The sequence below is a fragment of the Streptopelia decaocto genome, assembly GCF_964273445.1.
Source record: "Streptopelia decaocto genome assembly, chromosome: 7".
Taxonomy (NCBI): domain Eukaryota; kingdom Metazoa; phylum Chordata; class Aves; order Columbiformes; family Columbidae; genus Streptopelia; species Streptopelia decaocto.
In genome coordinates this window covers 47,288,083-47,302,963 of record NC_138661.1, presented here as the reverse complement: position 1 = coordinate 47,302,963, position 14,881 = coordinate 47,288,083, and the positions used below count along the sequence as shown (strand labels likewise).

The 14,881-nt window shown below is 42.6% G+C and overlaps 2 protein-coding genes across 3 annotated transcripts in view; one reads left to right on the top strand and one right to left on the bottom strand.

Moving 5' to 3' along the window:
- Window positions 1-4,415, bottom strand: part of TRAF6 (TNF receptor associated factor 6) — a 25,236-nt gene extending 20,821 nt beyond the window's left edge. Inside the window, exon 1 of one of the 2 annotated variants that reach the window (XM_082059630.1) lies at window positions 4,306-4,415. The gene's annotated coding sequence lies outside the window, so the exon portion shown is untranslated. The remainder of the gene's footprint in view (window positions 1-4,305) is intronic. The other variant, XM_082059631.1, reaches the window with a different exon arrangement.
- Window positions 239-14,881, top strand: RAG1 (recombination activating 1; the record flags this gene model as incomplete). Its single annotated transcript, XM_082059236.1, has 3 exons — window positions 239-342; window positions 4,025-4,632; window positions 11,751-14,881. The coding sequence occupies 3 exons, from the start codon at window positions 239-241 to the stop codon at window positions 14,879-14,881; spliced, it is 3,843 nt and encodes a 1,280-aa protein (XP_081915362.1).

Genomic DNA, 14,881 nt, shown 5'->3' with positions numbered 1-14,881 from the left:
TTGGTAGCCTGCTTTATGAACTTTTCTTTTTGGACAATATCCAGCCTTCAGATCAAGGAACAACTGAAATTAAACTGGATCATTCCACAGTAATTCATGTTTTCACTAGTGTGAAGTTCCTCAGGCAGATAGAGCATTAAAACTATGTTTGGTAATGCACCTGAAACACCCTTTTCTAGAGCTAGGAAGTCCTATCAGACTTGCCCTGTAGACAGATAATGGGTTTTAGCTTGCAGACATGAGGCACCCAAAGTCTTTGCACCAGCAAAGGTTGATTTCTCTCTCTGAGGCAACAGCTGTATTTTTTGATAATGGAAAGGAAGGTGCTTTCCAGGCCAAATGGTAATGGACAGAATTTGTTCGATCATTATTTCTGCTGCAGAAATCTGGAATGCCCTAAGGATCAAACCTTCATGCCCCAGAAAAGACACAGATAAGACTATAGTGAGTCCCCATACTCTTCCAACTTCAAGATCAAATCACAAAGAAACCTTTCTTCAGTAAGTATCCTGTACTATATTGGTATTTACACTGCTGCATTACAAAGTGATTAGGTTGATCTGAGAGAGCACAGTCAGACCAGAAGAGCGAACCCCTGCAAGAATAACGTACCTTATGATTGACAAAAACAATTTCAAAACAGAATTAAAAATCACCCATATTTTAAATTAATGCACACACCAAAACTCAGTACTCTGATTTCAGAAGTCCCATAGTATAATGGAGTTTAGGTAGGACTTTCATGTATTTTCATGCTCCAAAGAGCCACAGGATTAATTCAGAAACTTCTCTAAATAGAAAAATACTACTGGTACCAGAAGACATCTTCAGATTGCCTGGGAGATTACACTATAATTAGGATAAAAAGGTGGAAACAAAAGTAGGTGTTGTATCCTATTTGCACTAAAATATGAAACAATACCTTCAAGCATTTGGCAAAGGTGAAGAAACACTGTACAGAGAGAGTATCAGTTACCATGAAATAGAAAAGTTTGAATATTAATCGTTAATTATTAAGTACAATGAATTTCTACATGCCCTTTCCAAGAAAATTCCTACTGAGTAGCCATATAAATAAGAAAAATCAATGCAGAAATCTACTGAAAATTCCTTTTCTTATTTGAAGTTCACGAACATAATTATCTGCTAGCAGCCTGGCCAGCACACAGTCAGCAGGGGAAATACCTTCAACACCACATGGACAGAAAAACGTGCCGAACTTTTCTGTTTTCTTCTTTTGCCTTGCTGAGAACAGTTTTGTAAATATAGTTTTCTGGGTCATGAGACTGACAGACCAGTGGAGTGACTTCAGATAACTTGTTTATGAAGTGCTACTTGCAACACCTATTCCCAGGCAAATTAATCAATGGTCTACTGACAACTAAGCGCTGTGTGTTTGCATTATGAGGTTTGCAACTGTCATCACTGTGGCCTTATCCAGGCAGAACATATAAAATAACACAAGTTCCTTTTAATTAATACTTTTAAAACACTTTAATTTCAAAGCTATCAATGGCTAGACAAGTCAAAGCAATAGGAAATCTGGGCAGAACTCACAACTGCGAAAAACAAATTCTCGTTTCTTGTAAAAGCCTGCAAGTATATTGCAAACCTTTTGTTGAGATATCAACTCTTTCTCAGAACAGCATTAATTGTTAAGACTCCCAATTCTTTTGGATAACTTAAAATAAGAATTTTTCTTTGAGGCAAACATAATTGAACAACAATATTAAAAGCTCATTAGACATTATGAAGAGCTCCTGCCACTGAAGTAGAGTGGCTTTCAGGGGTTTCTGAAGCTTTCCAGGTGACTTCTTGGAGAGAATGCAGTCAGGCTTTATTCACATATGTATTTTTATGCTTAAGTGTTACTTAGGAAATTAGATGGTGGCATATTCCCACTTATGGTCATATTTTATCCTGCCTAAGTATGTCAAAACAAATTTCATTCTAGTGAACAGTGGAAGTGCACTATACTGTATTTAACAACAAAATCTTCCATGGGCTTTTCCATAATCAAAAAAACAACCCAAACCAGAATCCCCCAAACTCTACTCAAACTTATTAACTTCTAGAGACATTTTACTGAGAATTGTTCAGATTAACAAATGCAAGCAAAGCATTGTTACTGAGAATAATTATACTACTTCATTATTTGGCAGAGATTTTGCTCTTCTGGGTCTCTGCTCTCCCTTTGCACACTGAGAACACTCTGAGATATGCATTGTGCCCTTCTGTATCTCTCAGTAGATCTGCAGAGAATTTAAGTTGCTTCCATAATGGGGACAAAGTAAACATCAGGACAGAAAGTACTTCAAAAAGAAGCAGGGAAAAAATATGGCTATGAACAAATGTCATTTCTGTGAGGCACAGCATCCAGGCTAGATTTAAGTACCATCTCAACAAGGATTAAACTTGTATATGGCATTAGTTAAACTATTTGAGACCTTGGGAAAAGAAACAGTGAATCAAGTATACACTCTAGAACAACTAAAATATTTCTGCTTTTCACTCTACCTTATGTTTACTTTTATTTTCTATTTGACATGCTTTATACCCATAATCCTTTATCATTAGTTTTCACAGTCTGCAACTCAAACTTTCAAATATTTGTTTAGCTAATTTGTGCTACTGAGATTCAAAAGTTACTCTTCTTGACATAATAAACTCAACAAGTGAAGAAAAGGCATGTTCACCTCAGACTTTTTCATTCTGAAGTTCTATAAGCACAAGTAACTACTGTGTGCACTGTCTTTTTAAGTATAGTAGTACATTTTTAAAAATACTATTTTGCAATACTACAGAAGTTAAAAAGCCATTTGTGTCTTGATGACTTCCCATTCAGTGAAGCCTGACTGAGCTCCACAGATCTTTAGCTGCTGGGAAAAGCTGAAGGTAATGTGGAATACGCAGAAGAATTACCTCCAAAGTGATACCTGCCATGAAAATAATCCAAGTGCTTTTATCAGCATACATCCATTACCTTTTTTCCTTCTTATCCTAGTGGGACTAGTTTTATGGCCCTTTCATACTATGGAATAATAAAGCAGTTTGCTTGCAAGTATTAATACAGTTGGTGAAAACAAGGTAAAATGTACAGGAGATGTTAAACAAGCTATTAGTGAAGCCAGTAACTGTTTCTGCCCCTCATTCCTTTTCCTACCGCTCCCTCAATGGAAGCTTTAAATCAATACTTTCTTAATAACTTTGTCAATGGTATCTAAGTTACAATAAAACCCACACAGCTCACCGGTAGCTCTGCAGCAGCCAGAGCTTGTCAGAGGCACAGAGGAATACTCTTGACTAGCTTTAACTACTGGGTATAAGGGATATAATTAGAACATTTTCCTCCCACCTAAAGCTGAGATTTCTGTTTAAGTATGAAAAGGCTCAGTATGACCTACCTAAACCAGATGAAATTCATGTAAAGTACTACTGAAGTCATAACTTATGACTCGTCCTAATAAATTTACCATAAATATTAAGTACTGACAGTCTCTACTGAAAAAACAGAGCCATCTGTTTTAGAAACAGTAACCTGTTTTGCAAATTATCCTTGCACACCTTTAAAATGTTCCCAAACAATGTATTGAGTATTTCCATTTCACAGTTGGAAAAACAGAACCCACTTTTAAGGTTATGTACTCGAGGCTGCACAGAAACTAACAATTCAGACTACAACTTGGAAGCTACCCGTTGCTAATGTTCCTACAGCTCACCCGGGCAGTTAAGAGGCAAAAGAAAATCATTCCAGCCAGGTTCCCAACCCCTCAGTAAATCAGCATAACTGAGCCCCTGCCGCGGACACGCACTGCTGGGCCTACAGCTACCCTGCAGCCGCAGCGCAGTTTCAGTTTCGGAGCAGCACAGGCTGGCAAGGCCCAGTAACCGCCCTCCTCTACCGCAGGCCCTCCTCACCGGCAAGTCCCGGACCGACACCGGCGTGAGCCGAGCCGCCGCGCCCTGCTCTCGCACAAGAGGCCATAGGGTTTCCCGCCACGGTCCGCCCGGGCTCGGCAAAAAGGGGACTCCGCCCGGGCGGACCGCGCTTCGCTCCCGAGCCAACAGCCCCAGCCTGGGTGGGAAAACGCTCCGCGTCGCGGGCTGATACACGCCTGCAACGGCCCGCGCCGGCGGAGTCACAACCGGCCCCTCGCTTGCCAGAGTCCGGCGAGCCAGATCCGCCGCGATCCTCGCCGCAGAACCGCGCGCAGGCCCCGCCGCAGCCGCCGCCCGCAGGCTCCGGGCGGGCCAGCTGCCGCCTAGCAGCGCGCCACCCCTCACGGCCCACCTGCCCCTACTCACCGCCGACCCGCGGCCCCACCGGCCGCTCCCCGCCGGCGCCACTTCCGCCTTCTCCTCGGGAGGCCGACGGGCGGCTGTCGCTCAGACCAACCGGAGCGCACCGAGGCACCACGTCCGCTGCAACGCCCCCTGTCGCCGCGGAGGGGGCACGGCAGGAGGGTAGTGGCGGGGCGGTCGGTACAGGCGCTCGGGCCCCGCCCGCGAGCAGCGCTCCAGGTCGCGCGGGCTGCCCCGCGGTGCGGCACCGGGAAGCTTTTGTCACTGTCAGGAGGCGGCGTCCCTCTCTGTGTGCACCGGCGCGGGCAGCCTCGCCCCAGCTGCGGAAATGTGAGGCTGTCATCCCCTGCATAAAAAAGAAATAAACTGTCCCCAGGGTTTGTGTCAGCGATGAATTTTACTGCCATGCCAGTTTTCACTCTGCGCTGCTGATGTTTCCATGAATAACCTTCAGGATTCACTCAGCTGCGTTGCGAGTGCTGTTAAAAATGAGGCAATGAAAGCTGGTTGAGGGGAGTTTTTGTGAATGGCTTAGGATTTGCAAAAAAAGCCATTTCCCAATGTAAAAAAAAATTCTTAGTAGAAATACTTTTCTCTCTCAATCTGAACTGACCCAAGGGGACTCCTGCAGGAACTAAAGCAAGGTACCTTACCTCCCTCAGGGCAAGCACGGAGGTTAATCTTCCCAAGTGGCTTCCGACAATGGGCGATTTTAAGGGAGTGGAAAACCGGGACAGTGCAAACGCAAAGGCAGCTTCATTTCCTTAAAAAAGAACGAGGTGGATTTAGTCGTTTGCATCGGTGAGTTTTCTTGGTAAGAATCTCCAACCTACACATCTTTAATTCAACAAGCACTTATGTTCCCGCTGTTTGAGGGGATATGATCTGGAGAGGTTGTGGGGCCATAGTTCTCCAGTGATTTTCAGAGTCTCTGGCTACATGTCATGCTCCCTGGAAGCTGGGAACCAGTGGCTGGTGCAATTGCTAAGCCACCTGTCTCCCTCCTAGTGCTGACCTCCCAGGTGCAGGCAGAGTGCTACTTCTGGAGCAAAGGTGCATGCCAGACCCTAACATGCCATTCCAAGCATTGTTTTTGCTCAAAACATACTTACATTTTTTTGTTAGAACCTGCCAGGAAGCTAAGAGTTAGAGGAGAGAGATACCTGGGTCATCAAACAGAGCTCCAACATACCACAAGAAAGAAATGGTTATATTGAGAATAAATAAAAAAAATTAAAACTTTGTGCAGTCTTTCCTGGACAACTGGCTGAATTTCAGAACTACCCTTTTTCTTCTGCCAAGTGAACAAACTCTATGTTACTTTCAGTAGCTGTAAAATGAGGAAATTTATCATTAGCTTTGTAACATGTATGTCCCTAGATGGAGTGTTTTCTATGGCTGAAAAATACTATTTTTAGTAATCTTTAAGGTACCCAGAGCACTCATGTCCAGCTTATTTTAATTAAGGATTCAAGGAACTTATCTGGAGGTTTTATTCCAAGTGTAAATGTAATGTCTTTATTCAGAGCAGTTTCCAAATCTGAATGATTTGTGGGAAGCTTAAGCTCATAATCACGTATTAATGCTCATGCTGTAACACAAACCAGTGCAAAAATGCTTTTCTCCACTCGATGGTGCCAATTGCACAGTGAAAACATTTTCCATCACTGGATCTGTGCGGCTCTAACTGTTCAGCAATTATGCTCAGATGTAAAACTCACCCAAAGCTGTAGCAATTCAAGATGAATTAAAACCTTCAGTAGCCTGCAGTATCCCTACGAGACAATGATTTTTCAAGGTGATTTTCTGGGTACTTTGGAAGTAAAGCACTTGACTAGGCTTACATATGCTCATGTGGTTCCCTGGATAACTAAGCTGCTGCCTGTACAGTGGTGTTTGCACAAGAACTCAGGATCCCAGGGGAACAGGGCAGGTAGCCACCTATCTGGGTGAAGTTTTGAATAAGCACGCCAGAGCGAGAGATTTGCTGAACTGCTTCTCAAAGAGCCCCAAATCCCTCAGTATCAACAATGCATACTCTCAAGGAACTGCATCTGCCATTTCAAGATAAAGGAAGAAACTGGCATGTAACTGCAGAGCATGACTCTGATTGATATCTGGTATTGCAGCCCAATCTGAAAAGGTCTCTCCAAATGCTAGGGAGTGAATAGTGAAAATAGGCAAGTTTTTAGGAAGTACAGGCAAAACTGGGACAGCAGAAGAGCTGAGCTCAGAACCTTGCCATCTAGTGCTCTCAGCACTAGACACCTCAGCCGTGACACCTTTGCCCCACACTCCCTTGGCCTGGAATAACCTCTATGAATTCTGTTCTGTCATATTCTGACACTTCCATTGGTTGTTTCTGATTAGGATTTATTTCACATTAGGGTTTTGTGTGAGTCAGTGTCTGAGCAAGGATATCAGGGTTTGGCCCCAAACTTTGTTTCCTTTCTCCATGCATTACACACTCCATACATACTTTGTTTACTTTCTCCATATATTACTTGCTTTGGCATGAATCATTACACTTTGTTCCTGAGGGACTGTTTGCCTCTCTGTGGCACACGGACTCAGGACTTCTTCAAGACATCATCTTAAAAGAATGGCTTGGGGAAGAGTGGCTGGAAAGCTGCCTGGTGGAAAAGGACCTGGGGGTGTTGATTGGACAGCCGGCTGAACATGAGCCAGCAGTGTGCCCAGGTGGCCAAAAAGGCCAACAGCTTGCTGGCTTGCATCAGGAATAGTATGGCCAGCAGGACCAGGGAAGCGAATCGTTCCCCTGTACTAGGCACTGGTGAGGCCCCACCTTGAATAATGGGTTTGGTTTTGGGCACCTCACTACAAGAAAGACATTGAGGTGCTTGTGTGACTTCAGAGAAGGGCAACAAAACTGGTGAAGGGTCTGGGGCACAAGTCTTAGAGGAGCAGCTGAGGGAACCGGGGCTGTTCAGCCTGGAGAAAGGAGGCTCAGAGTAGACCTTATCACTCTCTACAACTACCTGAAAGGAGGTTGTAGTGTGGTGGGTGTCAGTCCCTTTTCCCAAGTAGCAAGTGATAGGACAAGAGGAAATGGCCTCAAGTTCCACTGGGGGAGGTTTAGATTGGATATTAGGAAAAAAATTTCTTCACAGAAAGGGTTGTCAAGCATTGAAACAGGTTGCCCAGGTAACTGGTGGAGTCACCAACGCTGGAGGCATTTAAAAGACTTGTTCATGTGGTGCTTAGGGACATGGTTTAGTGGTGGGCTTGGCAGTGTTAGGTTTATGGTTGGACTTGACCTTAAGTGTCATTTCCAACCTATAGGATTCTATGATTCTAAGAACTGGAAGCATCATAAGATCAGAGGGGATAATAGAAAGAGAATCTCCTTACCTCTTTTAGCTATAGCAGATGTCAAATATTACAATTTTTGCTGATTTTCCCTCTGGCTGCCATCAGTGTTTGTAAGACACTGCCAAGTAGGAGCTGTATTAACTGGGAAATCCCGAGCTGCAGTGAAAGCACAGTGTCTTCCCTCATAGTCGCCTTGTCAAGGAAGAGCATGCAAGTCAGAAATGGATTTGTGTCCTGTAGGATCACAAAGCCACCTGAGAAAGGGAAGCTTGGGTAGGTGCTTATGTAGTTATGCTGCTATTTCAGATTCCCACTTCTGCAGTGTAAAATCCTGTTCACATTTGGAAGGACTTGATAGATTGCTAGAATTTTTGCACAATATTATTGTGGAAATTGAAACTTTCAGGGTGCACTTGTGTGGCAAAATTTGGTTTCTTTCCAATTTGAGTCAGTTTTTGAGACAGCTGCTCTGTGGAAACTAAGCATGGGTGTTCGACTGGGCTTCTCCAGAAAAAATACTTTACTGCCTACTCTTTGTGGCCACTTGTGGCGTGGTGTGGTATCTACCAGCTACTCTATGTATATAACTAGCCTTTATATTGTTGATTCGTCCTCCCTTCACCCTCCCAGGGCCTTCAAGACCCTGGACGCACATCACCAAAGAGCTAATATCCTTGAAAATTATAATAAATACTGATATCAGAAGAAAGGATATTTTGAGATCCCCATTGTCAACTCACTTAAACCCCAGAAACTTGGCTGCTGTTGACCTGAGGAAGTGGACAATTGGCATCCATTGAAATAGCTTTGATGTGGGGTAGTGGTATGACCAGTCACCAAGTTCTCTTCTCTGAGAGTTAACAGTGAAGAAAACAGCTCTGAAACTATAAAGAAGAAAGCCAAATGCAAAATTTTGTGTTATAAAACAGTGCAGGTGCTTTTCAGAGAGAGCCTGCATATTTATCTCAGAGCCCAGAGGTCTCACACATTGTTTATATGAATTTTGTGGTTAAGCCTCATAAATTGCCAGGTGCCACCTGGATTTCAGAGTTCTGTATTGTGTTTAGTTGAAGTAACCTGTGGTTAGCACCAGGGTGGTATTGGGAGCTCGGAGAGACAGGGCTAAGTGAGATAAACAGCACTCAGTGTCTTTAAAAAGCAGAGAGAACACAGAAAGAGCGAGAGCATGCATGAGAAAGTGAACAACCTCGACATTAGGAGCAAACTGGGCAGACATAGCAGCAGCTCTTCAAACTGACAGTGAGCTAAAGGTAGGCTGGCAGTCCTAATGACGGCATCCCAGATGCTTGTAGGACATTGGAACGTTGGTTCCTTTTCTTGGTTTAATGTGGATGTCAATGATTTTATTTTATATGTGCTTCCTCACCTCAGAGGTTGTTCTGTTCATTTTGATGAGACTATCTATAAAGCAAGGTCTTCCTTGAAGTAAGTAAAAGTATTGCAATCTTGCTTATCTCCAGAAATGTATGAAATGTTGTGATCCGGGAAGAAAAGGGATTTCTTTTCCCTTTTCGAGATAAAAAGAGGTGATATTGAACACAGATGACAGAGTTGATTAAATGACCACAGCTGGGGTTCATGTCAAGGGTTCACTCCCTAAGAATCTGAGTTGGGTAGGCAGGGAGAAGAAAGATTGTTCAGTGTGACCCCCAGCTAGAAGAACAGAACACAGGAAAATTTAGCATGAGTAGCAGGAAATGTTTCTAGCACTAGGAATACTTCTAGCTCTCCCAAGAGAGCTGCTGAAGTCTCTGCTGCCTAGGAGCTAGGCAATTCAAAGCATTTGATAAGTAGTCAGCAATTGATAAGCTGGCAACGATTATCTGCTGCAGGTCACCTGAGAGGGCTTCTTTGTCATTCACTTCTTCCAGGGCATGCTCAATGAAAGAAAAAAAAAAAAAATTAAAACTATGCTTGAACTTTTAGCAGGGGTAAGCCCTGTCTGATACATTGGAGTTGGTGATTAGTAGCAAGAGTTAGGTCATGGGTTTGGAGATGAGTATGGCACTATGGTGGCAACAGTGAAAGAAGAGTTAGAAGAGTAGCAAAAGTATTTAATATTTTGCTCAAAATGTACTCCATGCTGGCTGTTTCTTTACAATGATTTAGGTACTGCTCTGAGGAAGCATCATTGCCCATGTTATAAGAGGTTCTGAAGGTGCTGGTGGAGATGGTGAAATTACTCAAAATTTCATAGACTGTTAGGTAGAAGAAAAGGATTTGCGGACAGTATAAGGCAACTAGCCATACAATTACTCTGCAGGTAACAGGAACACAGGACTATTCAGGGGCAAATGGGTTATTGCTCAGGGGATAGATTTTATGAAGTCTGTCACAGGATGCAGCCAAGAAAGCAAGACAGTTATAATGCTCTAAATACATCTGGGCACAGCTGCACATCACAGATCTATGAATAGCAGAACAGAAGCAAGCATGTTGCCAGGCTGGATCAGTGATGGACAGCAGGGGACCACGGTGTGGATGGAGATACTTGGCAGTGTAGGCAGCTGGATGAAGCAATACAGGCAGATGGGGAAACAGTATGGGCAGCTTGTTCTCAGTGGGATGAAATGAAGAGAAGCTGGGAAGAAAACAAACCTAAATTTTAGTTGCCGAGGCCTAATGAGTGATCTTGAAGTTAAACACAGCCCTTAAGGAAAGAGCTAGCAGACTGATATGTTATCCTGGATTTGGAACTTAATCAAAGCATGCAGTCCTTTTCCAATGGATTCTGAAAGACTGTACTGAAATGATGCTTTATTGAAAGGTTATAAATGAAATAATATCAGAAACACCCTAGGCATCATCACGTAAGACCATGACTTGTATGTATTTCTTATGAAGGACATCTTCCTAATAGATACTGAACTGAGATACTGAGCAAGTTATGTGAATTGCTAAGTGGCAATATAATCAGTTAAAGAAACCACAGCTGTACCCACATGATTTCCAGGTCTAGCATATATTATTAATGTAGACTTTCCCTAATTTTTATTACTCATACCAACCATATCAGTAAAAAAATAAGATAAATCAGAAAATATAATTAAGTCTTCTCCATACTGTCTGTTTACTTTGTGCACTTCTCATAGTGAGGTAATGAAATAGTCACTTCTATTGTTGTTTCTACACAATTTTGTTTTCTAAGTCTGATGCTATAGCAAAAGTTTCAATGTATGAGGTGAAAGTCTTGTATTTATTTTTATACAAAACTGTATTTCCATGGCAACGACATTCATATTACTTTTGGCTGCATTTCTGTGAAAGCTAAAATTGGGGTCAAATTTGAACAGACTTTTTCAGCTTTCCAATGCCATTTATCCTTACAGAGAGAGTTCTCAGCAGGGTACTTAAACAGACTACTAATTTACAATGTATAAATATTCTCTCTGGAGCAAATATGCAGCCAGCATAAATCTCCTTTAGAGTCCAGAGAACTGTAGCACTTTGCATGAACAGAGGATATATTCCTCCTGCTTTAATGGAGCTACTCACATTCATTAAGCACATGCTAAAGTATCTTACAAAACTGGTTCCTGAATAAAATCTACACTGGGATGAAGCAGTATGTGGTGCTCTGCCAATGTAGAATGGCAGGTATTAGACACTTCAGATCAAGGACTAACAGGTGGTGTGAGCACAGTGGTCTTGCTGATAGAGCATGAGGCAGAAAAAAAATCTGTATTTCAGACACCAATTGAGTTCAGTTTCATATTAAAAAGTCACCAAACTTTCAGAATGTAATTCTGTCGTCTATAGTAGCCTTCCTTATGGTAAGGTCAGTCAGGTATAAGAAGGAAGGGGCAGATTTGGATATTTGTACTGGATGATTAATAGCTTTATGTAAGGTGGATTAGTGATCTAATAGACATGTGAATGCTTCAGGATCAAAGTCAAAACACATTTGGGTGCTTATCAGAGATACTGAGTGGACAGTCATGTCTGGGCCTCTCAATTCAGTAAGCATCTTGGACAAGTAGCACACTTTCAAAGAATTTCTCAGTTCAAGTGATTAGAACTGTTCTATGAAAAACCATGGCATTATTGTTAATTTTGGAAGATAAACTAACTTACAGCTTCTTTCTCTTTCTCAGGTAATCTGGTTTGTGCCACATTGCAGATGTCAGTAGACTCACAAATGGACCTGCCTGAAGAAATTCAGCATCCATATACAAAATTTTCTGAATGGAAATTCAAACTTTTTAAAGTGAGACCATTTAAAAAAACACCTTCTGATAACAGCCAGCACATAAACAAAGATCAGGCAGAAGAGATTGCTTCTTCATACAAAAAAGTCATACTGCATAAAGATGAAACAGTGCCAAAAGGAGAAAAGATGGACTTAATGGGCAATAGGCAGGCACTTGAGAAAGATGACATGAAAACACAAGACAATGAAGCTCATCAGAACAATCTGAGGCAACTTTGCCGTATCTGTGGAGTTTCACTTCAAACTGGTTGTTACAAGAGAACTCATCCAGTGCATGGGCCAGTGGATGATGAAACTCTGTGCCTTCTGAGAAAGAAAGAGAAAAAAGCAACCTCTTGGCCAGAGCTTATTGCTAAGGTTTTTAAGATTGATGTGCGAGGGGATGTTGATACTATCCATCCCACTAGATTTTGTCACAACTGCTGGAGTATTATCCATAGGAAATTCAGTAATACTCCATGTGAAGTATATTTTCCCAGGAACAGCACAATGGAGTGGCAACCCCACTCCCCAAAATGTGTTGTATGCCACACTACCAGTCGGGGAGTTAAGAGGAAAAGCCAGCCACCCAGTATACAACATGACAAACGTGTGAAGACCCTTGCAGAATGTGCTCAAATAAGCAGAGGTGTAAAGAACCAAGCACAGATAAACAACAAAAATGTAATGAAAGAGAGAATCAATTGCAAGAACATACATCTCAGCACCAAGCTGCTTGCAGTTGATTACCCGGTAGATTTCATTAAATCCATCTCTTGCCAGATCTGTGAGCATATTTTGGCAGATCCAGTGGAAACAACATGTAGGCACTTGTTTTGCAGAACTTGCATCCTTAAATGTATCAAGGTTATGGGCAGCTATTGCCCCTCCTGCTGGTATCCTTGCTTTCCTACTGATCTGGTAACCCCAGTCAAATCCTTCCTAAACATTCTTGATAACTTGGGTATAAGATGCCCTGTAAAGGAATGTGATGAAGAGATCTTGCATGGAAAATACAGCCAACACCTCTCCAGCCACAAGGAGATGAAAGATAGAGAGCTCTACAGCCACATAAATAAAGGTGGCCGGCCAAGGCAGCATCTCCTGTCTTTGACCAGGAGAGCTCAGAAACATCGTCTGAGAGAACTGAAACGTCAAGTCAAGGCTTTTGCTGAGAAAGAAGAGGGCGGTGACATAAAGGCTGTATGTATGACTTTGTTCCTGCTAGCTTTAAGAGCTAAAAATGAACACAAACAAGCAGATGAATTGGAGGCTATAATGCAAGGGAGGGGATCTGGACTTCACCCTGCTGTCTGCCTGGCAATCCGAGTCAACACATTTCTCAGCTGTAGCCAATATCATAAAATGTATAGAACGGTAAAAGCTGTCACTGGGAGGCAGATCTTCCAACCTTTGCATGCTCTTCGCACAGCTGAGAAAGCCCTCCTACCGGGTTATCATCCATTCGAATGGAAACCTCCCTTGAAAAATGTATCCACTAATACAGAAGTAGGAATTATAGATGGACTATCAGGATTGTCAGTCTCAATTGATGACTACCCAGTAGACACAATTGCAAAGAGATTCCGATATGATGCAGCCTTGGTTTGTGCTTTAAAAGACATGGAGGAGGAGATCTTGGAAGGCATGAAAGCAAAAAACCTGGATGACTATTTGAAAGGTCCTTTCACTGTGGTAGTAAAAGAGTCCTGTGATGGAATGGGAGATGTCAGCGAGAAGCATGGAAGTGGGCCTGCTGTCCCAGAGAAGGCTGTTCGCTTTTCTTTCACAATCATGAACATTGCTATAGCACATGGGAATGAAATCAAGAGGATCTTTGAAGAAGTAAAGCCCAATTCAGAGTTGTGTTGCAAGCCCTTGTGCCTTATGCTGGCTGACGAATCAGATCATGAAACTCTGACAGCAATCTTGAGCCCCCTCATAGCAGAAAGAGAGGCTATGAAAAACAGTGAACTACTGCTTGAAATGGGAGGCATCCTGAGAACATTCAAATTCATCTTTAGGGGTACAGGATATGATGAGAAACTTGTGCGGGAAGTGGAAGGGCTGGAAGCTTCAGGTTCCACTTACATTTGTACCCTGTGTGATGCAACCCGTTTGGAGGCGTCCCAGAATTTGGTCTTACACTCCATAACCAGGAGCCATGCTGAAAATCTGGAGAGATATGAAATATGGAGGTCCAATCCATATCATGAATCTGTTGATGAGCTCCGTGACAGAGTGAAGGGTGTTTCAGCCAAACCTTTTATTGAGACTGTTCCCTCCATAGATGCATTGCACTGCGACATTGGCAATGCAACAGAATTCTACAGGATTTTCCAGATGGAGATCGGTGAAGTTTACAAGAATCCTGATGCATCTAAAGAGGAGCGGAAGAGGTGGCAGTTGACTCTTGACAAACACCTCAGGAAGAAGATGAACCTGAAGCCTATGATGAGGATGAGTGGAAATTTTGCTAGAAAGCTCATGTCCAAAGAGACAGTAGAGGCAGTATGTGAATTAATAAAGTGTGAGGAAAGGCATGAAGCCCTAAAAGAATTAATGGACCTTTATCTGAAGATGAAGCCAGTGTGGCGATCTTCATGCCCTGCCAAGGAGTGTCCAGAATTGCTGTGCCAGTATAGCTACAATTCACAGAGTTTTGCTGAGCTCCTGTCTACAAAGTTCAAGTACAGATATGAAGGCAAGATTACAAATTATTTCCACAAAACCCTTGCTCATGTTCCCGAAATAATTGAAAGAGATGGGTCCATTGGGGCCTGGGCAAGTGAAGGAAATGAATCTGGAAACAAACTATTTAGGAGGTTCCGAAAAATGAATGCCAGGCAGTCTAAATGCTATGAGATGGAGGATGTCTTGAAACATCACTGGTTATATACCTCCAAGTACCTCCAGAAGTTCATGAATGCTCATAAAACATTAAAAAGCCAGGGCTTCACCATTGATCCAGAGGAAAGTTTAGGTGGCTCCTTGCCTTTGGAGGTATCAGAAAGCAATGATTCAGCAGAACTCTAA